Raw genomic sequence first — 22,647 nt, 5'->3', positions numbered from 1 at the left:
GCTATATAAAACCTTGCAGGTTTTGAAACGGAAACCTGTAAACAAAAGGTCCTCACTGTCTTAAACCCGTGTCCTACAGCAGCCTCGCACTGCTAAGGGTTGCATGTTGAAGAGTGAATGGAAACTTGGGTGGTCTCCTGGGTTAGAGGTAGAGAAACCCCTGACAGGAGGTGACCACCAGCGCTGTCTGCTGCTTCCCCTTCCCCGCAGGGAAACTGGTCCCAGCTGAGGCTCTTCTGCTGTCCCCAGCCCTTCCCTGCCAAGCCTTTCTCTGAGCCCCTCCCGGGTGTCAGCACCACGGGGCAGTGGGCTTAAGGACCCCCTGCTCTGGCTTCTGGGTGGGTTCCTGCTGGGATCTCCCCTCGAGTTCGGGAAGAGGCTTGAAGGGCACCTGCCACCCCCGCCCAGCCCTGGGCATCGCGTGGGAGGACAGAAACACTCCCTTGCGTGGGAAGTGGGGCCAAGGAAGGCACCCGGTGGGCCGGGGGAGAAGGAGAAACTTGCCTGCGCATGGCCCTGGTATTGCAGAGTTCTGCATCAGCCAAGCCAGCCCCTAAATCAAATGAACACAAATAATACTCTGAGAATCAGCTATACGGATTACATTCCCTTACCTCCTACCCTAACACATTTCTAAAATCAGTAACTCCAAAAAAAAATTAAATCATATCACTAAATGGACCGCCAGCAGGATAGGCTTGGTGTGCTTTTGGTACATCAGTTGATTAATTCTTGCTAAAAGTCAACAAAACACTCCAGTGAAGCATCCCCCAAATCAAGCAGTAAGACCACTGCTGCCATTCAACCGCAGTATTTTTTGTGGTGCCCAGAGCCATAGATTTCCCAAGGAGGAGAGGGGAGTGGGGAAGCGCAGTGCCCTCCCGCAGCTCCGAGCACTTTGCCGTGGGTTTCTTTGCCATGCACTATGGTTGCAGCAGTAAGGCTGTCCAGTTCCCATGGCATCTTATTCTCTCCCCATACCACTTTTATCTGGTATTAATTCTTCAGCACAGAAGCCACCTTCTTAGTGTATTATATCTATTACTTCTTCATGGCAGTATAGATTGTAAATGCCAACAACTCTGAGTAGCTCACTTCCCTAGTTATACACTCTTCAGGATACAGGTGGATAATAAAATAATATTCTGCATCTTATGGCCAATTAACAAGAATAAAACTGTGGATGAAATGCATGTGAGAAAAGCCCAGTGTGAGAAGGCCCTGCAGACTCTGCCAATCCATTTTCTGTTTGTCTTTCTGATGCTCAAAAATCAATGTATAGTAAAGTTTCAACAACCTTCACATGTAAGTGCCAGATAGTAAGAGAATATCTTGACCAAATCAAAGGTTTCTTTTACTTTGGGGAGCATTGATTGTAACAAGGTCATTTGTCTTTCTCTTGCTGTGCAATCACAGAATGAAAAATTGCAGAATTTACAGAAAATAGACAGTCACGAGCACATCACCTTGTCAGACTATGATTTGTCTGGAAATGAATGACTGCCAGATTTCCTCAGCATAGGAAGGTAATCTGAACACTGTCTATGGTCTAGTAATTTTGCTAAACTTCCCAGCACTCGCACCAAGACAAATATTCAGGATACTAAAATGAAGATATTTAAACATGTGATTTTAATGAAAAATTATTCCAGAGCAAGCGTTTGGATTCTCAGATCCATCCTCTTTTAAGGTATTATTTGGAATTGTTTTGCATTTTTTTCTGTAGTATGAACTAAATCTTTGTGATACACCATAGGCTTGTCTAGTAAATGCAGTTGTCTCCCCTCTACATTGTATTTTCCTTGATCAAGATTATTACCCCCTTGAGTACCTTACTTAGCCTTTTGCTATCTGACAAGTCAATTAAAAAGTTATTTGACGTTGTAAGTAAAGAAGTAAAAGAAGATTTAGAACTATAAAAAGTAATCTGTATACTTCTATAAAAGCACCCATCTTGGGGATATTCAATGACTGCAATGTACAGTCAGGAATAAAAGGTAACACAGCAAATTGGAGCTGTCATTTCATCTCCTCTTCATAAGAGATTAATTAATTTTCTTTTGGCAGTGATAGCAGTTGAGCTTCAACATAACGACACATGATACAAAAGCATAAAAGCTTCTTTTAAAAGTGCATATTGATAGTCATCTGCCTGGGATCCTACAAAGTACAGTAGATTTTTTTCCCCCACATTTGGCCCAGTAGGACCGTTAGGTGGTTTGTCAGAGACCACAGAAAGGCTCAGGAGCTCCTGAAATCAGAGTGCATCCCTACTTGCAGAGTGGTTTTTTGGTTTTGTAAGATGTTGAAGATCTTACTGTTCCTAAAATACCTGCTTGCTTAGGGGAATTTTAAATGTCTTCTCACTTGTGTTTGGGATTAATTAACCCTTGGGAGAAAAGTCATCTTGTATGTTTAACGAAGTGACCTGAAAAGCTCTGTATTTAAAAGAAAGCCTACCAATTGCGTGACAGCCCAGTTCTGCCTAACAATCCTGTCGCTGCTGCACAGCGGTTGCTTTGGGGTTCACCCAGAGCCCCAGGGACAACTTGTTCCCCCAGCGCCCCTGAAGATGCCACTTGTGCTGCAGCCAGCCCCAGCCCACAGCTCAGCCGCCCAGTTTAAGGGGCCTGTAACTTCCAGGAATTGGGACGAGTTTCTCCGGCAGCCCACCCTGGTTTTCCAGCAGATGGCAATAACCCATAATGGGTGAGCGGGAGGAGCGGGGGGGCTGCGCACTGGTGGGACAGGAGCTCCCCAGCAGCCCTGCCAAATCCCGGTGGCAGGGAGAGAGGGGAAAAGCAGGGAAGAGAGAGCAAGCCAATGAATAATAGATTACTAAAATCTAGCCAGCTAGAAAGTGCATACACAGGAGAGGGGAAGAGTGCATAATTCAACTATAATTGCTCAGAGGGGGATTTTCAATAAAGAAAAGAGGCAAGTTGCACATTTCCTTTGTTCCTTTTTTAAGTTTTCCAGCGGTGGAAACATGTTTTTATTCGCCCATCTTGGCCTTAGGGCTCAAAGGTGACCCAGCTACCATCCTGCCATCTGTCAGGTGGTGTGGCTGGTCACATACAGGGTGCCAAGGCGTGACTGAAGCATGACCTAAAAATGACTGTTACCTGGAATACCGCAGGCAAAAAGTGGTGAGCGTAGAGGATACCTTTAAAAAGACAGGGACAAAATCCTGGTACTATCTGGACAATGGCTATTTCATAGCTCCTGAAAATACTCTGGAGGAATTTCCGTCTTGTGATTCACCATTAATCATCCTGCTCACTTTGCAAACCACCAAATTTATGTGAGGTTGGCCTTTGTCACAGCAAATGGAAACCTTTTTAACTTTCTTGTGTTTCTCCAGAATAAACAAGGGAACAGGAGAGAACAAGACAGGTCGGCTAACCTGGAATCTAGAAAGGATGCTTCCCTGGGAATCGAGCATGTTCGTGTCTAGAAGTGATGATTTTATGTGATAAACTTACACCCTGCATTTGTCAAGATTAAACACCTCAAAATTCTTACTGGCATTACAGAAAGCAACATAAATATAGACCCATGCTCTCAGCTCAGAGGTCTGTTTGTGCCAACGCCCTGTCTCTGAAAGTCGAAAAAATCAAGTTCTTCTGGAGGAATAGCAAATGAGACAACATGCCCTGGTTTCCTATTCACCGGGGGGAGGTACAAAAGGCTGGTCTATGCTGTAAAACCTGAGCATTTGTAACCACCGCTGTTCCACTGCTACCTGTGTAAAGCTCCTTTTGTTTTCTCATTTTGCTACACTCTTGGCCTCAGTGAAAAACTTTGGCAACAAGTTCCATGTTCTAGTTTGTGTGAAAACCTTTCTCAGTTTCTACTTTGTAACATTTCAAGATCACTGAATGTTCCCTTCTTTTTTCTTTTCTTTTTATGAAAGGGTGCACTTAGAAACTTTTGATCTGCTTTCTTCTTACCATGATGTTATATTTTTTCTTATACTGTTTCCTTGTACTGGTCTCTTCCAAAGATAAATTTTTTTTCAATCTCTTAAAAAAGGGCATAATGAAGTGGGAAGAATGGGTAATGCCCACTCATAAAACATGCAGAAAAATACTGAGCTACTCTTATAAGAAAAGGCAATCCTTCCATTTTTATGTCTCCCTCACTCTCTTCCAAGAAGCACATTAAAAGGGCTGAGGAAGATAATTGTTTTGGGTGGGTATGTGATTGAGATCCTAATAAAAATGTAATTGCAAGAGCAATAGTTGAAGACCTGTATCTGTTAAAAGTTAGTAACTATTTATTATTTACCCACCACTGTATCAGTGGACCTGTTTTAACTTCTGCTGGCATGACAGCTTCTCAGCCTCCACAGCAACAATCTGCTTCATGCTTATTTTTGAATTCCTGTGTGTTCAGCACCTAACGAGACACTCAGTTTGTGGCATGCATGGAGTATGCGGTCCAGATTACCAGCTCTGCATTTATTTTACTATTCTGTTACGACGAAGCTGATGCAGGGAGGTGAGCGCTAGCATATCATTCAGTGCCAGATGGACTGGCACAGATAACTGCTGTTTGAGACCTGCTCAGAAGTAACTGTCTTGTGCTTTACTTGCGGACCAAGAGACAAGATGCCTATAGAAACTGTGTTTCTTTTGGTGATAACTTGTGGTTATTAATGCACTAAACAATTTCCATTAAACAAGAGTAGGAATGGATGATATATTTCCCAGTGAACAGTCATATCACAACAAATATGGTCTCATTCATTCAAAAACTTCATAGATTGGATCTGAATTCATTTGAATGACGCTGCCTAGGGAGAGCAAAGGAAAAGCAATGCCACCGTATTCCCATCACGGAGCTGGGGGAGGGGGCCGCCTCTCTTTGAACATTCACTCTCAGCATGAAAGACGCAGGTTCAGTGTCTGCTTGAGGGGATTTAAGCGCCCCCCCCCCCCCCCCCCCCCCATCTTAGTCCGTCAGTGCTAACTGCCATGCCATTAAATATTCTGGGGTGCTTGCAATCCTGTTGCTGCTGTTCCACTTAGCATTAATAATTAAATCGTCACTGGCAGAGGGACTGAGCTTCAGATATCTTCCATCCTCGAGGAGCACTCCAGGCTGAGAAGCATTCATGTCCTTTGTTGAAATGACTGCTCATATATTTTCCACACACCAAAACTGTGCCAGCCAGAGGGACTGAAGGTGGCCCACTTTAGACTGGTTAGGATGCTAATCTGAAAGAGATGGTAAACATGATTTTAAATCCAGTTTCTGCTTCATTTGAACTAAACTACAAGGTCTTTGTTGTGCTATAAAAACTCTCACATTTAAATTTGTTTTGACCCAAGTTGAGGCCTGTTTCTAATCTTGTTCCCCTCCTTCCTTTTTTTTGTCTCGGCAGGAAGCCTGAGAACTCTCCCTCTCTTTTCATTAATTGCAAACATAATGATAACAAAACTCCGAGCCAGTGAACACCTCTCACTTGGCTTTGGAGTTTATTCATCCCTAAGGTATAGCTATTATTTCGTAATTGGAAGCACCTTCTAGGTATTCTTTTATCAGTAGTATAATAGATTCCTACAGCTCTGCTATTACTTCCTTGTGAAGCTGCCTTGGTGTTAAGAGCTTTTATCTTGGCTCAGCTGTTTGCAGCAGCTCTGGGGCTCCTCCCTTCCAGGACATAGTTTCATCCTGACCGAAACCGGCATCCTACACAGCGTTGCTCTGTCGTTAGGGCAGACAGGTGCTGCACCATATTTCTTCCCACTCTGCAGGAAGAGATCGTGACCTCAGTTATGTAAAAGAGCGTATGGAGCATACATATTATATACTGCTAAAGTCATGATCTAGTATGCACAAGGCTTCTAGACTTTCTAATTAGGGACTGAGCTAATGAGAACTGGCTAAAATGTCCATATATTGGACATATTTCTATTTCACAAGCTTCAAAAGACATATAAGCATCTCCCCCTTCCAAAAATGTTTATATTTGCCATCAACATTGTCACTAAAAGGTTTAGCATTCATTAAATTGAAACCTGACTTTTTAAATGAAGTCTGTGGTTACATGAATCAATGGGTTTGATGAAAAGAAGAGAGTTTGGGGATTGGCTTAATGACAGTGATACAGGTAAGAAGTTTTCATGAACGCTTTAGGGAGTGCCAGCACAGTGAATGGCTGAGCCTGGGGGAAAAGGCATCAGACAACAGCTATGGTGAAGAGGTGCAGGGCAGTGTCAAGCCAACACAGTCTTTCTTTCCCCCCTTTCTTTATCACGGAGCAATTGTAAAGTCAAGTTATGATCTACCCGAAATGTTCCAGGGGATCCTTCACATCAGCCTGGGGTGAAAACCTACGCTGGTCCTGCCAAAATATTACAAATTCCCATTCTTTCCAATGACAAATCAATTTTACTATTTAAAGAACACATACAAATAACGAAGGCCCAGCCAATCCCTTTTTATGAGTTTCTCCCGTGGTTTGCTCTCTAGTGAAAAACTTGAATGACTCATTGCTGGCTAGAAGCAGCTGAGACAACAGAACTAACGGCAGCATTGACTGCATCACCTACAGCATTATTGCTATGCCAGCCTTAGAGCAATGACAGACTTTGTAAGGGTTTCTTTTCCTTTTTCAATGGAAAACAATTGGGCAAACAGAAAGGGCAAGGAAAACCAGCAGAGAAACTTGCAGGAAAGCAAACATAATACAAAATGGGGACTTGGATTCCTGGAGATATCTCTCTTTGAAGGAGTGACAGGATTGGAAAGGGTTTGGACCCTGAACTCCAGTGACTCCTTGGGAATGGCTATGATATGCTGAAATTACTAAGAACTCTGAGCCAGCACATAGTTTCCTTCATACCAGCCCACTCAGGGACTTGAAATAACTTTTTTTGTCAGAAGCAAAACACAGAACTAAAAGAAACACAGCATGTCATGGAAATGTCATAACCTTCTACCTGACTTTTTCTGCAGTAGCTATTGGCACAGAAGGTTTGTTTTCTCTTTTATAAAGAAGAATTAAATAGAGAAGCGTTGGTGCAGGGGCTATAATGAAACAGAGGAACTGGAGAAGGAAGAATAAAAGGTGGCAACTGTACTAGTAAATTAAACATGGTCACAGGCACTGGAACTTGATCATCTGTACTGTGAAATTGTTAGAACAGTCCTTCCCATGGTTTGGTCAGAGGCTAGCTTGCCGTCTCCAACATATGTCCTGTGATGAGACCTTTCCCAATAGGTAGTTTAGATGTAAACATCAGATTTTGAAGAGTAAGAGCGCTATGACTGTGGGCCCTTCTGGGCTGGTTGGCCTCACTGTCTTGAGAGATGTTCAGGCCTGTTTAACTCACTGGTATAAGCACAGCCATAGAGAAATCAGGGACCTTCACATTCTTCTTCCTTTGACATAAGCAACCAATGTTTAAATGTCTAAATGTCTAAACAGCATCTTGAAACAAGTTAAGATTTTTCCTGATTCTAGTGTTCTCTCTGAAGCCATTCAAAATCTCTACCCTCCTGATGGCAGGGGGCTTTAAAAGAAACTAACAAAAAAAAGGCCAATTTGCATCTGTTTTGCTTAGAGAGAAAAGCTTCTGTTGGTGTTTCCCCTGACATTCCTCTATTTACAGGGAGGAATCAAAATCCCTCTTCACCTTTGTTGTGTTCAGGTTTTTTTACCCTTGCTACTACTGGCTGTTCTAGTTCTTATGGGTAGAAAGCATCTCCTAACTTCCAACTCACATCTATTCACAGCTCAGATAGGAGAGCCACCCTGCACATACAAATTTCATGCAGCAGCTGCTTGGCCAGTCACATAGACAGCCCTGGACACTAAAGCTGTGCCTGTACTAGTAAATAAAACAGGCTAAGGCTGTCCTCTGGCCCTGGTGAACTGGCAGCACCCATCAGCTAAACTCTTTCACCCTCAAAACCAGAGAGGATGCATCCAAAGTGCCTAATGGGAACAGTCACTGGTCCGTGCTAATTCTCAAACTGCTTGAACATGGAGAGATTCAGTTCAGCCAGAAACATGTGCCAAAACCATGCCAGGGAGCATGCTAACAATTTAACACGGTGGGTGGCCCCATTTGTTGACCAGCACAGCCATAGCCTTAGACTGTGATTTGCAAGAATGTTTACTGAGTTGAATATCACAGTTACTAGATGAAATGTTTTTCTGAATCACTGGGATCTGTAGAATGAAACCTCTTCCATCAGGATTGCTCTCTAGCTCTGTTTTCTTCAAGACCAACCCCATGGTGACCAAGCAACATCTTTAAGAGAAAACATCATGCTTATAAGAACTAAAGATTTCAGAGAAAACCTGAAATATAACACATGTATGTCTATTTTTTTCTGAGAATAGCTAGGATTAAATTAATTCCAGGCAGCTGAAAATTAAAATTCTAAGTCACACAACTTTTTTCTCATGAATTTGTCTAGTTCTTTTTGAACATGAAATCTTTTGGCATTCACCAGCTCCAGTAGCAGTGATTTCCACTGTTTAACTACATCAACAGGCTCTAGCGTGCAATCGTTCTGATCACATACGGGCACCTACTTTAAGATGAGATGAATTATTCTCCAGACTCCTTTGACTGTAACAAATACAACTCCATTGATTCTCAAGGGAGCTTAGACATCTACCGTTGGTGTAGATACATACTAACAGACACTCAAAAATCGTGGGCAGGATGAACCTCTTGCCTGACTTTTAGCTATGCCTGGTAAGCTGAGATGAATCCCATCCAGTCTATCAATTTCTGCTGTTCCTCAGAAATAGCATTCAGTATAAACTGGACAATCTCATATAACTTCACTTTGACCGTCCACTGGGAACTTCACTGGACCATGAGAAGCCTCTGCGGTTGCATGGGATTAGCAACGCGCAGTGCGAGTTTGAACTTCCAGTTCCAAAGTGCCCAGAAGCAAGCACGTTGCTCGCTGAGCCACGCCGAGCCCTTGCATTGGAGCGAATTCTGAACTTGAGTGACTTGGGGAACCAGAAACTCCCTCATGTATCTTCTCTAAGCCTGAATTTTGTGCAGTATAATGAAATGAACTTCGTTACAAATAAAACATTTAACCCACGAGGTTTTATTTCCTTCTTTTTGCACAGCTCTGTAATATCTTTATATTTATTTTGATTCTGCTTATCAGTGATTCATAAACACAATTCCTTCCTTCTTAATAGACAAAAAATAAGCTAATTAGAAATTGAAGACACTGGTGCAGGACTCTTCTTAATTCTCCAAGGTATAAATGGACATTTACATTGTGCTTTTTGAATGTCAGTACCTTTCATTATAGGTCTATCCCAGGAAAGAGATACTATCATTTAAAGGATTAATTGTGTCTTTTGTATGTTTTGCCAGTTAGCTCAAACCACGGCTAGATCAAGACACGACTAGTTGTGCAGAGCTGACTAAGATTTAGCTTAGGAGAAGGTCTTAAGTCAAGGTAGCACAAAGAAATGCCCTCCTTCACCCATTGTCTGCTTTAGCAGTTCTGTCAGAACATTATTCAATACCTTTCACCACTTTTAATTCTGTGCTGTGACTCAAGAGGTACATTTTCCTGCTCAACATAGAAGTGATACAGTTTGGAATACTATGCTCAAGAGGAAAAAAGCGACAAACAGTTTAACTTCACAGTAAGTAGTGAGCCTGGTCTTGGCAAGAGCATAATTAAAGGATCAGTTTGGCCAAAACAAATCTCACTTTGATCTTCAGTAATGCTGACAATCAGATAGTTGTAAAAAATTGTTCTTTATTTGCAAACTGAAGACTGCTAATACAAACAATAGGCACATTTGAATTTTTGTCACAGCTTCCATTGGATGATCTCAGAGAGAGATACAAATACTGAACCCCACAATGACCATGTGGCAAATGAACAGAGCAAAGTAGAAAAGCATGCGTTGACCACAGTTCATTCTGGCTAATGCGATTTACAAAAACAATCTGCTGGCAAGATGGAAAAATCTTACAAATTCCTCCACGATTTTTCACAGTAAAACAAATTACCTTCTCTGGACTGTGGATAAAAGTTCCTCCTTAAGGCAGAGAACATCCCTTTGTAGTGTCATGGTGAAAGAACTTCTTCACTGAACTGAGAAATCTGGGCTCCTTTTTCTACATTCTTCACTTTCCGTGTTCCTTTTTCAATTGATTTTCCTTATAATGCACAGTTATGTAAATAAAAATGGCTCATCTGTTAGTTGAGTCAGGAGATGGGGATTAAATTGACAAGTTCATGCAAAAAGCCCACAGTATCTGCACTTTGTTAAAAAGTGCTTTTGTAGTAGTGAGAAAGAACAGAAAGGAGGAATTGATTGTATGTATATGTGTAGGTGGTAAAAGAATTTTTAGATGGAGGTGAGAGGCTAGAAGCTGTCAAAAAACTGAGAGTAGAAGCAGAGTAGGTAGGAGATGCCCCAGGTGATGTGCTTTATATCAGGCAAGTTGAACCATTTTATAAAATACACTTGTAAGTAGTATTTGAAGTAAAATAAAAACATTTTCTATTTGTATCAGAACTGTTTGCTTAATTAAGCGCATTTCTTTGTCTAAATTCAGAATGGTTTCTCTAGTGCATATCACTACTGAGGTTATAAGACAAAACACAGAGAAAAAGTCTCTGAAAAAAGGAGGGAAAACCCAAGAAAACAGCAAAAAGGCCAAGGTGGATAGTTGCTGTATCTGCCTGTTGGATGTGAGAAAGCTTTTCGTATTTGCCTTCTCAGTCATTTCTGAAAGAAAGAATCAACATCGTTCATAATGAGATTAGTCTGTTTGGTAACGGGGGGTGGCAAACAATGAATAAACAACCCAGATTTAATACTTATCATGTTTTAAGCAGCACATTTCTGTTGGTTACCTAATACCAGTCCTGGCATTATGAGTAACAGGACAGCAACGTCCAATCTCAGATACGCATTTCAAATTAATTAAATCATGACATGCATCTAGAATTACTGCGACTGGGGCATAAAATAACGGACAGCTGAACTTGTAGAGATTTGAAATAGAGGACTCAGAAGGAAAAAAATAGCAAAAAAATAAAATGGGAATTTGCCCTTCAAATTTAATAGGCTCAGATTTTTATATAGATGACCCTGGTATTTCAGAACTTTGAATCTAAGGAGAGAAAGCATCCTTTCTGCATCTAATTCAAACACCAAAAATGGACTTTTCCAAGACTGGATTTTCAGAACTATGAAACTTGTTTTCTATGGATTTGTGTTTTATGATAGATAGTAAGTATTGGGTCAACTTTTTCTCCACAATTGCAGCATTTATAATGTCACTTTCTTATGTGGCATTTCCTGCACCTCTATATGGCTGCCTGCTTTCACAAAACTTCCGAGAGCTTAATTACTTTTGAGACAACTCCCTTTTGGCAAACATAGTTAAATTTGAACAAAGGTTTTGAAAGTTTGGCGTAACAGGTCAGACAGACACAGTTCAAATGCTGACTTTTCGTAAGGTATCCGTTTACAAAGACAGAGATTGACGTCTTTGTGTGTGAGTTATGACAAAACATTCAGAACGCAATAGATACATGAATTAAGAGTCCCATAGGTTCTGCCATAGCTCACACATACTACATAAAGCAATTGTAGTTGGTGATTCTTTCAGTCTGAGATTCGTGAGGTCACTGGATCTTTCCAACTAACATGTACATATAGTCCCATCTGAGGTGTCAGTATGACAGCCATCCTACATCTCCAGGGAAAACCAGTCGCAGTGAGGAAAGGTTGCAAACTCTAGCTCTTTCTGCTCCAGTGAAATGATAGAGAAATCCTTCACAGGCGGAATACGTAACAGATGCTAAAATTGGAACTTGGGCTGGACAGTTTAGTTTATTTGTAATGTGGAATCTTTCATGACTGCGCTTGGGCAGGGACTCAAAATTACATATCTTCTGGCACCTTTTGACTCTATTATGCATGTTGATATTATGTGGGACCATTGGTTTTCAACACTGACTCAGAGGGAAGAGTGCCTCAGACTGAATCACTAATGCCATATCCTGCAGCACTCCAGTGAAGCCTTGGCAGCAAGGGAGGATAATTACAATGTGGTTACTATGACTGATTTTTTAGATGCTTTTATGTATACCTCAGGCATGTCAGTAGGTAAAATGCAGTCGGCTTGCTCAGAAATACCCAAGTATATTATTTTCTACCACAAAACTGGACAAGCAGACAGAATCCTATTAGACAAAAACATCCAGCTGAACACGACACCCTGAATTATTCTATATCTTTTTCCCATACATGTAATTTACAAAAGAATAAGTATGAATACAAAACTACTGTCCTTTCACAGGCTTCTTTTGCTTTTTAGTAATAAATAATGGACATCTATACACAAGATGTTGCTTCCCTTACAATAGAAACACTAGTCTCTAGTCTGTTTTTCCGGACTCTGTGAATAACTGCTGAATGAGTAGGTGCGAGAGTAGTATCAGCCTTACAACATCAACAGAGTTTTAATAATATGTTTTGTGGACAGACAGCTCAAGGTCAAATGGTCCTTGGTGTCAAGGGGACATTTTCACAGGTATTCAGGTTAAGATACACAGAAGCAAAGCTTTAAGATATTTGCAGTGTTTACTACTTGTCTTACATGTTGTCACATACCACCTGATAGGAGGCATCAAAGAAATATCGATATTGGAAACATCATTCAATGTGAAAATGTGCCCACGTGTTCAGTTACACCTGTTGATGCTACTTGTATCTTTTCCTCAAATAGCATCTCTGTTTTTCTCTTGCTGGCACTCCTCAGGTCTTTTCCCATTGCCTTTCTTTCCCCTCAGCAACCCTGTTCTTCCCACCTTTTGAGGATTTTACTCTCTCCTTCCTACTACCACGTGTTAAAATAATCAAAGAAAAAGTTGGGGCCAACCTTAGTCTTGATTAGATGAATAGAGAGCGGACAGTTTACACGTCTCAGTGCCATTGTTTCAGGATGTTTGCAGATTCATTCAGATGCCACTGTATCAGTTACAGTCAGTTCATGCTTTCAAGGTTATCTTTGCCACCAGAGGCACGAGATGCCACTTTTTTGAAAGAGAAAGATAAGATTACTTAAAGTTTGAAAATGCTGTGAAGGCCACATAAAGGTTCCCAGACTGGAGGTTTGCCAACTTTTACTAACACAGTAAAAAACACCAAGCCAGTTAACTTGGAATAACCGAACAGGACTACTTCTTATTATTTCTTTTTGGTCAGACTATTAAAAAACTGTGGTTTCTTCAGTTACCAGCTATTAAACACGCAGACAGACCCCTGGCTGCAGCGAGGAAGGGGCGCGGTTTTTGTCTTCCACCTGTTCTTTTTATTGCGGACAGAAAGGCCTAGGTATTTCACGTTACCATGTGAATTAGAGAACGATCTCGTCACTCCGGCCGTCGCAGCGGGCTCCTTTGGCAGGCCGTACCGACGGCGGGGCGGCCGGGCTAACCCGCACGCTCACCACTCCTGAGCGACACCCCCTCGGGAGCCGGGGCCCGCACTCCTCCTCGGGCTGCCGCCCCTTCTCTGGGGGAGAGGGGCGGCCGAGGCAGCCCCTGCCCGCGGGCCGGCCCTACCGCTGGGCGCTGCCTCACACGCCGGGCCCGGCCCAGGCCCCGCGCGCCCCGCTGCAGGCCCAGCCTCAGGCCACCCAAGACCCCGGACCCCGCCGCGCACCCACCGCAGCGCTCCGCGGGGCAGGAAAGACCCGGCCGCCGCCGCTGCGCCGGCACGACCGCACCGGGCCGGGCCGGGCCGGGCCGGACCGGACCGCACCGCACCGGAGCGGCGGGAACCGGCCCCCTCCCGCCACACCCCCCCCACCTCCGCCTGGCCCCGCCCCTCGCGCCCCGCCCCCGGCACGTGACGGGGGAGCGGTGACGCCGCCGTGCCCCGGAGCTGACACTCGGCGCGGGGCGCTGGCGGGGAGGGGGAGCGGTGAGCCGTGAGCCAGGGCAGCCGCCACCGGAGCGGGGACCGGGCCCGGCCGCGCCGCCGAGGCAGGTGAGGGGCCGCGCCTCTCGGCCCGGCGGGGGGGAAAGGAAGAGGAGGAAGAGGGCGGGGAGGACCGCGGCGGCGGCGGCGCCGCCGGGACAATCGGGCACGGCAGGGTGGCCCTGCGGCGGGCGGAGGGCACGTCCGCGCCCGGGCCGGGGCCGGGGCCGGCTCCGGCTCACGGCGGCGCCGGCACCGGCCCTCTGCCCCCGCCCGGCGCCGCCCTCCCTCTCCCGGGGCGCCGCCGGGAAGCGCCTGCCGTGTGCCAGGCGGCCGGCGGGGGGTCTGGGCGGCGCCGCCCCGCCGTGCCCCCGTTGGCGGCGGCGGCGGCGGCGGCTTCGTCCCCCGGGCGCCGCCGGCAGCGCCGAGTCGTCGTCGTCGGGAGGCAGCTGCGCACCTGGGCGCTGCCGGTGGGCCCGCGGGGCCGGGGCTCGGGCAGGGCCGCCCGACCCGCCTTGTGCAAGCGCCGCTCACCTGCTGGGGCCGCGGCCGGCGGGAGACAAAGGGAGGCGGCGGGCAGCGGCGCCTCGGCGGCCTGCCCCGCTGGCCCGGGGCGGGGGGTTGGACGCCCCTCCGTTAACTCGAGCGCGGCAGCCTGCCGTGCTGTGGCTGGGGCCAGCCGGCGCGGGTTTGCCGCGCTGTCGGTGGTGGCCGGTCGTCGGAGTCAGCAGCTCGGCAAAAGCCCGCAACGAGGAGCAAGGGGGCTGGTGATGGGCTGGGGGCGCGCTGAGGCGTGGGGTGCTGCGGCGCGGCTGGAAAAGTTGTCCTGACAGTTGTTGGAAAGGCATCGCTCGTTCAGTGCTCTGAGTCACGGGCAGTTATTAAGCGGTTGCTTAGTATGCCTTTAAATTTTAAGGACGTGTGAGCTCTGGGAAGCTAGTTTATTTGGAAGTGGTGCTGGATTTCTAACCCGTGTTAGTAAACTCTGAGGAAACAGTAAGGGATCAAGCTTGCTTTCATAGAGCTCCTGAGTTCTCTGTATCTGTTGTTTGCATTTGCATCTTTGCATCTATTTTTATACAACTTCTGCATGCTCTAGATGCGCACTTTGCAGATGGTGGTTTTTACAGGCGCTGGTGAGGGCTGGTTGTCTGCGTGAAAATACTAGCTGAGGGGTTAGTTGTGCTGGATAGAGAGCGGTGCCCCTTGGGAAGAAGGATATGCAAATAGGGTTGAATTCTGACAAAAGTTATTGTGGGACCAGTCTCACAAGCAGCAGTCATGCAGCACAGCCTGAACCCCTAAGAAAACTGCCCAGGGAGAAGGACAACCTAGGGAGCTGTAGCCAGGGTATCTCATCTGGCCTGAACTGGTAAGAATTTATCCTAATTTAGCTTCAGTAATTGAGCTTATTTCTGTATCGGCACTGCGGAAGGGTTCATTTCAGAAGTGGGTGAAGTTTGATGCTGAAAATGGAAAAAGATTACACAAGTCAACTGCTGCTGCTTTGTAGGACACCGTGAACAAGGTCACACGAAGAATTTTAAGGCGATTGGTTAATATCCTCAGTGGCGTTTTTAATAACTCATCACCTCTTTGTATTATAAACTAAGTAACAGTTCCATAGCCACAGTGAGTAAGGCTTTTTCCAAGAGGAGAATAGAAGAAATACACTAAAAAGAGACTTTTTGCTATCTCAAGTCTCAATTGTCTGGTTCTAGAAGGTCCAAAGAAAATACTCTGTGCCTGATAATTTCGAAAGAGAGGTATGAAACACTTATTGTGTACCTCCTGTTTTTTTTGTTGTTGTTTTTTTTTGGGGGGGGGGGGAATGTCTTGAGTTCTAGGATAATGCTGAAGTTAGGGGCGACCATATCCAGTACGATATATGATGATATTATCTACATACCATATATACTCGTGATTCTATGTCTGCGCGTGTGAGGACCATGCTTCTTCCAAAGACCATTTACATGTGCTTCAAGCTCCGTTTAGTGAGCGTCGCTCTGCAGCTGGGACTGAGTGCTGTCCCGAGGTGGCCGACCGTGTTGCTGTAGGGTTTAGGTTGCCGGAGGAGAGGCTCACCTGGGAGCAAACCTAAAGCTCTCCAGCCCCCACCCGCCTAAGGGTGGCCGAAGCTGTCACACTGGCCTCTAACTAGAAGAGGTGTCTCGCCTCGGGTGGACGTGCATAAAATCTAGCTAGAGGCAAATGTGTGCGTCCCCCCCCGTGGGGACAGCCCCCCCCCCCCCCGCCCCGGGCCGTGGCTGCGGCGGGGCGCGGTGCGGGCCCGGCCCCGGGGAGCAGCGGGCTGTGCCGCCCCACGGCCGGGGCGCGGCGGGGGGAGGAGGAGGAGGAGCCGACCTCTGCGAACACCGAGGGTTGCCAGCCTGACTCAGCCTTAGCTGAGTAAGAGGTGGGAACGGTTCCCGTCGGCAGCCGGAGCCCGAAAAGTTCCGTGCGTGGGTACCGAGCGGAGCGGCCGCTCGCCGCTGCCTTCCTCAGCGCGGCAGGGGTCCTGCGTGCCGTCACCCGTGTCCTCGCTTCGGACAAGGGGAGCGCTCTGTGAAAGGGCGGAATGCGTTTCCAGGTGGGGATGAGGCCCACCTTACATTAGTTACCCTGTAGCAGTCGGGTTTTTTCTTCACCAGAAGAAAAGTGTGGCCTGAGTCTGTTTTTTGGTATTCAAGAATAACGTTTTCTTAGGTCTTTGTTGTCAGTGGGGCCATTCGTTGTTATTAATCTCTTAATCGGGTATTGAGACTTTATTGAGGGTATTAAAGCTTACAGATGTCCTCTGTGGAAGTAAATGGTTTTTCATGAGTATCATCCCCTAATTAGGGTTCTTCAACCTTCTTCACCAAAATGGGTGCCATCCAGCATTATAGGTAATGGCAAAGAAAAAAAAAAATACAGTGAGGTTACTGACCTGCCGTATCGCTTCAGTTATTGACTAGTAGCACAATGAAGTCACTACTCCAAATGTCAATATTGTACATTCACATCTGAATTGTTCTAGGCCCCTTACATACAGTAGAGGTTTGGCCAAGGCTTCCATGGCTCTTTAACCCGAGTTCTACGAGACGGATACATGGACCCTTGAAAGGATATTACAGTTGGCTATCCCCTGGGCTGCGCATAGGGTACAGGCAGTCTACCTTCTGTGGCACAACAGCTGCGTTAAAAAAATTCAAACAAAATAAAACTTAATGCATTTGGATCTGTGGAATCAAGGCCATGATAGTTTGCAGACCTACAGGGTTAATGTTGGTATTTGTTAAACTTGCTGAGAAAGATTTCCCACCTATGCCATAGGTATCTCTTGCTTCTTTCTGTTGAGGCAGAGAATTGGAGCCTTGCTTGATCCTGATGATGTGATCTGTTTATAAAACTGTTTTAGTGTTCCGGCCAAATGCAGAACACAGCCTGTCTCTTTTTGATCCTATGTTCAACATTACCAAATGTTTGCTATTGACTTGATAATTTTGCAGCTTGGATGAAAGAACAAAAAATTGTGCTGCTTACTTTTGTTGGTGTTTTTTTTCTGGGTTTTTTTTGTGTGGTTTTTTTTTTTTTGAAAGGGGTGAGGCTGCAACACTGACTTCAAAAGTGGATAGAGCTGTTTTTGTAGCTGCTGTATTTTATTTACCTTGTATTTATCAAAATTCTGTTTTTTAAAGCATAAAATGCAACTTAGTGAACCTGTCTGTCTTGAAAAAATGTTGAGCATGCATTCTCAATAGTTATATGGAATTGGCAAAAGAGAAATGAAAAATCCAAGCTTTTAAACACTTGGTAGCCCTGTGGGAAACCATAGGCTTATGTTCTCTTTTTGGTTTCTGTATGGGAGAAGGACAAACAGTGTGAATGGGTGCTCGTCCTACATCTCAAGTTACAAGGTAGCAGACCTTAGAGGTAGCCTGTAACTTGGAAACACTTGTATTTTTCTGGTATATGACCTTGAAGCAGTGAAAGGGTTTGGTAGCGGCTTTGAAGAAGTGTTGGGAGGAGTCAGGTTTAGTAACAAGGAAAAAATTACATTTGTATGGCAGAGCTTCCAAAACTAGGAAGAGAGTGGGAATGGCTTGCAATTAGTTCATGTTTACCTTCTGCTACAGTTGCTAAACAACTGCAAAGCTGCACTTAAAAATACCTATTTATGTAGAACAGCAGGTAAGCAAGTTGTTTTGTACAGAGGCTGTAAATAGACTATAATGCTGTGAATTTCAATGTACCCGTTTTATGGTAGAGAGAGTAAACACCAGAATCGTAGCATTCTTTTCTACTGCTTTGTGTTCTTACTGTCAGCTTTGTTGAATGTGGTACCATCATGCCTTCTGCCAAGTCCTCGATTAAATTTTAAGTCTGATCTGGTGATTCAATTTGGAGTCTTGTAAACGATGGTGGCTTTCAAGTTACCTGTAAGAAATGCTTCCTGGAAGTAAAAGAAGATGGGCTGTGGGTGAGAGAAAGACACAGTTTGCCACAGATGGACACTTCTGTCTTGGCATCATACTTAAGCTTTTTAGCTGCTTCTTTTCCTACCGAGTGATGTGGGAAATGTATTTTTTTTTTTTCCCAAGGCTGAGACCAAATAGCAGAAATGGCGAAAGAAAAATTGAAGAACTGTTAGGGGTTTCTGCTTCAGCTATCCCCAGAAGTCCTTTGTTGTTGTTGTTTCTGTCCTTAGTCCCATTTAGGGTAGCTGAATTCACTCTACATTTGTCTGCCTGCATGGAATTGCATTAGTTCTACTCTGTGGCAGGGTGAATGCTATGAATCTCATCACAAAGTCTTAACTTGCAGAGCTGCAAGTTTCTATATAATTTTTCTCATTCATGAAACATGCTTTTTTAAAAAAGGACTTATTTGTTAATCTTTAAGATTAAATGTGGTAGCATTTTACTTGAATTCTCCTACGTTCTATTTGAATGCTAGAGATCTTCCCCTTACATGCTTTGATTTTCAAGATTAAGAAATCATATCTTTCATGTTGATTTGCTATGTTGTGTTCAGTGTAAGTTGGCAAGAATGATGCTTATCCACTCATGAACTGTGATATTGATGCTACATGATTAAATAGAGAGAAATTCTAGTTCATGGGTGCAGATACAGTGGTGGTTGTCTGGGTTACAAGATGCTGAAAGTCCTTTTCAATATTTTCATGTATTATCTTTTCATTTATTATCCTTTTTTGGTTTTGGTTCATAGTCCTGTTTCATTATTGTTGGGTTTTTTGTTCGTGTTTTCTGTTTTAGTCCTTAAACTTTTAGTTGGATCAGGTTTTCTGTAAGATAAGTACCACAAAAAGCTCTCTTAAGAGCAAAGTAAATATACAGAATTTAAACCACTGAAACCAAAGTATCTTGGAAACGTTGAATACTTTTATCTAACACTACCATGGTTATAGATGAAATTCTATGTTGCAGTTACACTAGCAATTTAAAGAAATAAATAAAAGAGTCTTCATACCACCTGTTTTATAGAAAACAGCTAGATGCAGAGCCAACATGACGTGCAGCCTCAGACAGCGTGGGTCACATAGTCCCCATGTCATCTCCTTCTGCAGTTAGGTGAAGGTTAGCAAGCTCTGTAGGGCATGCAGCACATGTGGGTCAAGGATTGTCAGCCCATGCTGAGCCTGATGACTGGTGTGTAGCATTGGAGGGAGATTTAAGGGATTTTGTAAGGAATTTTGAGCACTCTGAAGGGACACTTGAACTGAAATAGGAATCAAAATAAGCAAATAGTAATCTTCTCCTTTTGAATATTTTTATTAAAAGCAGGGTAGTAACATAACTCCATGAAGAAATTAACCCTGTGTGTAAGCAAGAGGTTGACTCAGACTATTCCCCCCACCAAGCCCCTGATGATCAGTCAACATTACTTAGTAATAGAAACAGGCTTAATGAGCCACTTGATAGCAGGAGGCTTGTGTGAATAGGAGAGTTAAATCGGTAACTAAGTTGTTCTGCTGGGTTTCTGTTTTGTCACTGAGAAAGGTATCTGAAAGTCTTGCATTCTTCCATCAATTAATTAGTCTGAGGTTGACATAAATTGAATAGGCAGGGTTATTTTAAAAATGATTTTCCTCTGAAGTGCTCTTAAATAATTACTTTATTACATGATATGTTGTTTTTTTTTTCCCTTACAGCTCTGATTATTAACTGGAAAATAACGCTTCTGAAACAGAATGTGGCTTACCTTTTGCCTGAAAAGGTGAAGTCTTTTCAAATAGAAATGGCTGATAAAGGTGGGAAGATCCTTCCAGGACAATTGTACATTGAAGTGGAATACGACTATGAGTATGAGGCCAAGGACAAGAAAATTGTGATTAAGCAAGGGGAGAAATACATCTTGGTGAAAAAGACTAATGATGATTGGTGGCAAGTCAAAAGAGATGAAAATTCCAAACCCTTTTATGTGCCAGCACAGTATGTGAAGGAAATACCACGAAAAGCGCTGATGCCACCTGTTAAGCAGGCAAGCATGCTGCCAAATAATGCTTTGAAGTTGACACATGGATTACAGAGATCAACAGAAAATGTGAATAAGTCACCAGAGCTTTCTAGTTTTGGAAAATCTTCTCCAGTTCAAGTGTCTTGCTTAGTTCGAGATGCCAATCAAAATCTGGGACCGAACAATAGCCCCGGTCAAACTCTTGGTTTGAGTCTGGACCTTACCCAAAACAATGGAAAACTTAACAATGAGTTGCAATCTCCCAAGGTTTCCAATCAGTATAGAACTGTCTCCATGGGTCATTTCCCATGTCCAGAGTTCTTGGAAATAGAGAAGACCAGCTTTTTGCATGAACAATCTTGTGATTCAGCAGGAGAAGGCTCAGAAAAAATTCACCAAGATTCAGAGTCTGGAGATGAACTCAGCAGTAGCTCCACAGAGCAAGTGCAGGTAAGCTAAAAAATGATCCCAGTAGATTTGTCTGGTTTTTTTTTCTTTTGTTTCCTTATTGCCATAATTGCTTACTATTGTTTTGAGATTTATTCCTAATAAACTCAGGTTGTTTAAGTAAAAATGTCTTATCTCGGCATGAATTAATTCCATTTACATTATTCTGTGATTGAATGTTACAGAGACGCAGTTTTTCTTTATTAAGATTGTTTTGAAATGACACTGAATTTGGGTTATATTTTCTTCCAGAGGAAGGGAGCCTACTGCAGTAACCTCCTTACTACTTGGCTTGTTGAAATAATAGTGCTAGCAACTGTCAGCTTTTTCTAACTATGTGAATAGATGGCATAAGAGCTGTAAATTGATGTGTTAGTGTGTTTAATAGTTTAAAAATGGTACACTTAAGATTTATATGGAGTTTAATTTCAGGCTTGATTATTTTATTTGTAGGCTTTTGTAATGAGTCAGCCTTGTCAATTCTGCTTCTCACAACTTTACTCTGGATTAAAACTCAAAACATGTGAGTTTGTTAATTAGTATGGAAGAATCTCAGGAATGATGTACTCCCACTTCAGGCGAAAACTGAGCATTGATGGCCTTTTTCCTTAGTAAAGTGGTTTCTCTCACTTTTTTTTTTTTTAAACAGGCTTCCCCCACCCCCAACAAAAGATTAGCACTCTTAGGTAATCAGGTCACTTCTGGTACGGGTAGCCAAGTTAATTGGTCTATTGTAATCCAGTTTTTTTCTTGAACTAGTGGTGTACGTGTACATACACATAATTATGTATGTGTGTGTATAGATAATTCCCCTGCTTCCCTGCCACCACCACCCCCATCTTTCTGTAGGGAGATGTTAAATTTTTTTTTAATTGTAAAGTTAAAAGCTCCCTAGTCTTCAACTTTAACTCTGTAATGTGAAACTGTTGTTGCTTGGGTACAAACTGATCATTATAGTAAATTCCACTTAGCAGCATGTATTCAGAGTACCAAAGGAATTCACTCAAGTGTAGTATTAAAATAAAAGTTGATGCTAACTTTAGAAATAAAAATCTTATCATGGGGAGCTGTGAATCAGTACTTTGCTAATAAGACACAATTAAGACAAAGCTGCTGAGTGAGTGTGGGAAGATCTTAAAGATACAAGATTGATTGGGTGATTTATGTACTCTTGAACTATATGAGCTCATATAAATATATTTATTGAAATATTCAGAATCGGTGTTTTTTTCAATATCCTACTCTACTCTTGGCCTCATTCTTGAAATTCAGAGTTTCTTTAGTTATGGGACTTCTATGACAGTTTTATTTTAACTCCCCCCCTAATAATAAGGAATAAAGAGGATTACTTAATTTAGTTTCTTTTTTTTTTAATAATTTCTTGCTTATGCAGTGAAGATTGATCAGTTTTCTTGCATGTTCTTTACTGCAGTGTCCTAGCTCACTGTAGTTGATATGAGCTACTTAGAACTTGGAAGGATAAAATAGTTATAAGATGCTTATTTTGGAAGCATGTGTAGTAGCCCATCTGCTGCCATAGTAATCGATTGCCAAACAAATTATGAAAATACTAAGGAATGTTTAGAAAGTATATCGTACTTTAAATAGTTTACCACACTAAAGTTTATATTGTATGTTAAGAGTGCCTTCGACTGTGTTGAGTATAATTTGACGCATCTCATTTCTCTAAAGTAGAAGAAACTAACATTACATGGGTGTTTTGTCACACAATAAGAAATACGTGGCCTGCTGCTCAGTTTCCACTGGACTTTGTGACTGTTGATGCAGTG

The 22,647-nt window shown here is 43.4% G+C and overlaps 1 protein-coding gene across 15 annotated transcripts in view; it reads left to right on the top strand.

The window, feature by feature from the left end:
* The window catches only part of ARHGAP12 (Rho GTPase activating protein 12), a 102,655-nt gene that overhangs the window by 8,354 nt on the left and 71,654 nt on the right, over positions 1 to 22,647 (top strand). For 11 of the 15 annotated variants that reach the window (XM_069778091.1, XM_069778090.1, XM_069778089.1 and 8 more), the window contains exons 1-2: positions 13,879 to 14,020; positions 20,106 to 20,860. In XM_069778091.1, coding sequence (XP_069634192.1) covers positions 20,192 to 20,860 — 669 coding nt within the window. In that variant the 5' untranslated portion in view covers positions 13,879 to 14,020; positions 20,106 to 20,191. Of the gene's footprint in view, positions 1 to 13,878; positions 14,021 to 14,725; positions 15,324 to 20,105; positions 20,861 to 22,647 lie in introns of those variants that run through there. The other 4 variants (XM_069778079.1, XM_069778092.1, XM_069778078.1 and 1 more) reach the window with 3 other exon arrangements.

The sequence above is a fragment of the Haliaeetus albicilla genome, chromosome 2, assembly GCF_947461875.1.
Source record: "Haliaeetus albicilla chromosome 2, bHalAlb1.1, whole genome shotgun sequence".
NCBI classification, from domain to species: Eukaryota; Metazoa; Chordata; class Aves; order Accipitriformes; family Accipitridae; genus Haliaeetus; species Haliaeetus albicilla.
The sequence above is the reverse complement of the archived record's forward strand: the minus strand, read 5'-3'. Positions and strand labels throughout refer to the sequence as shown.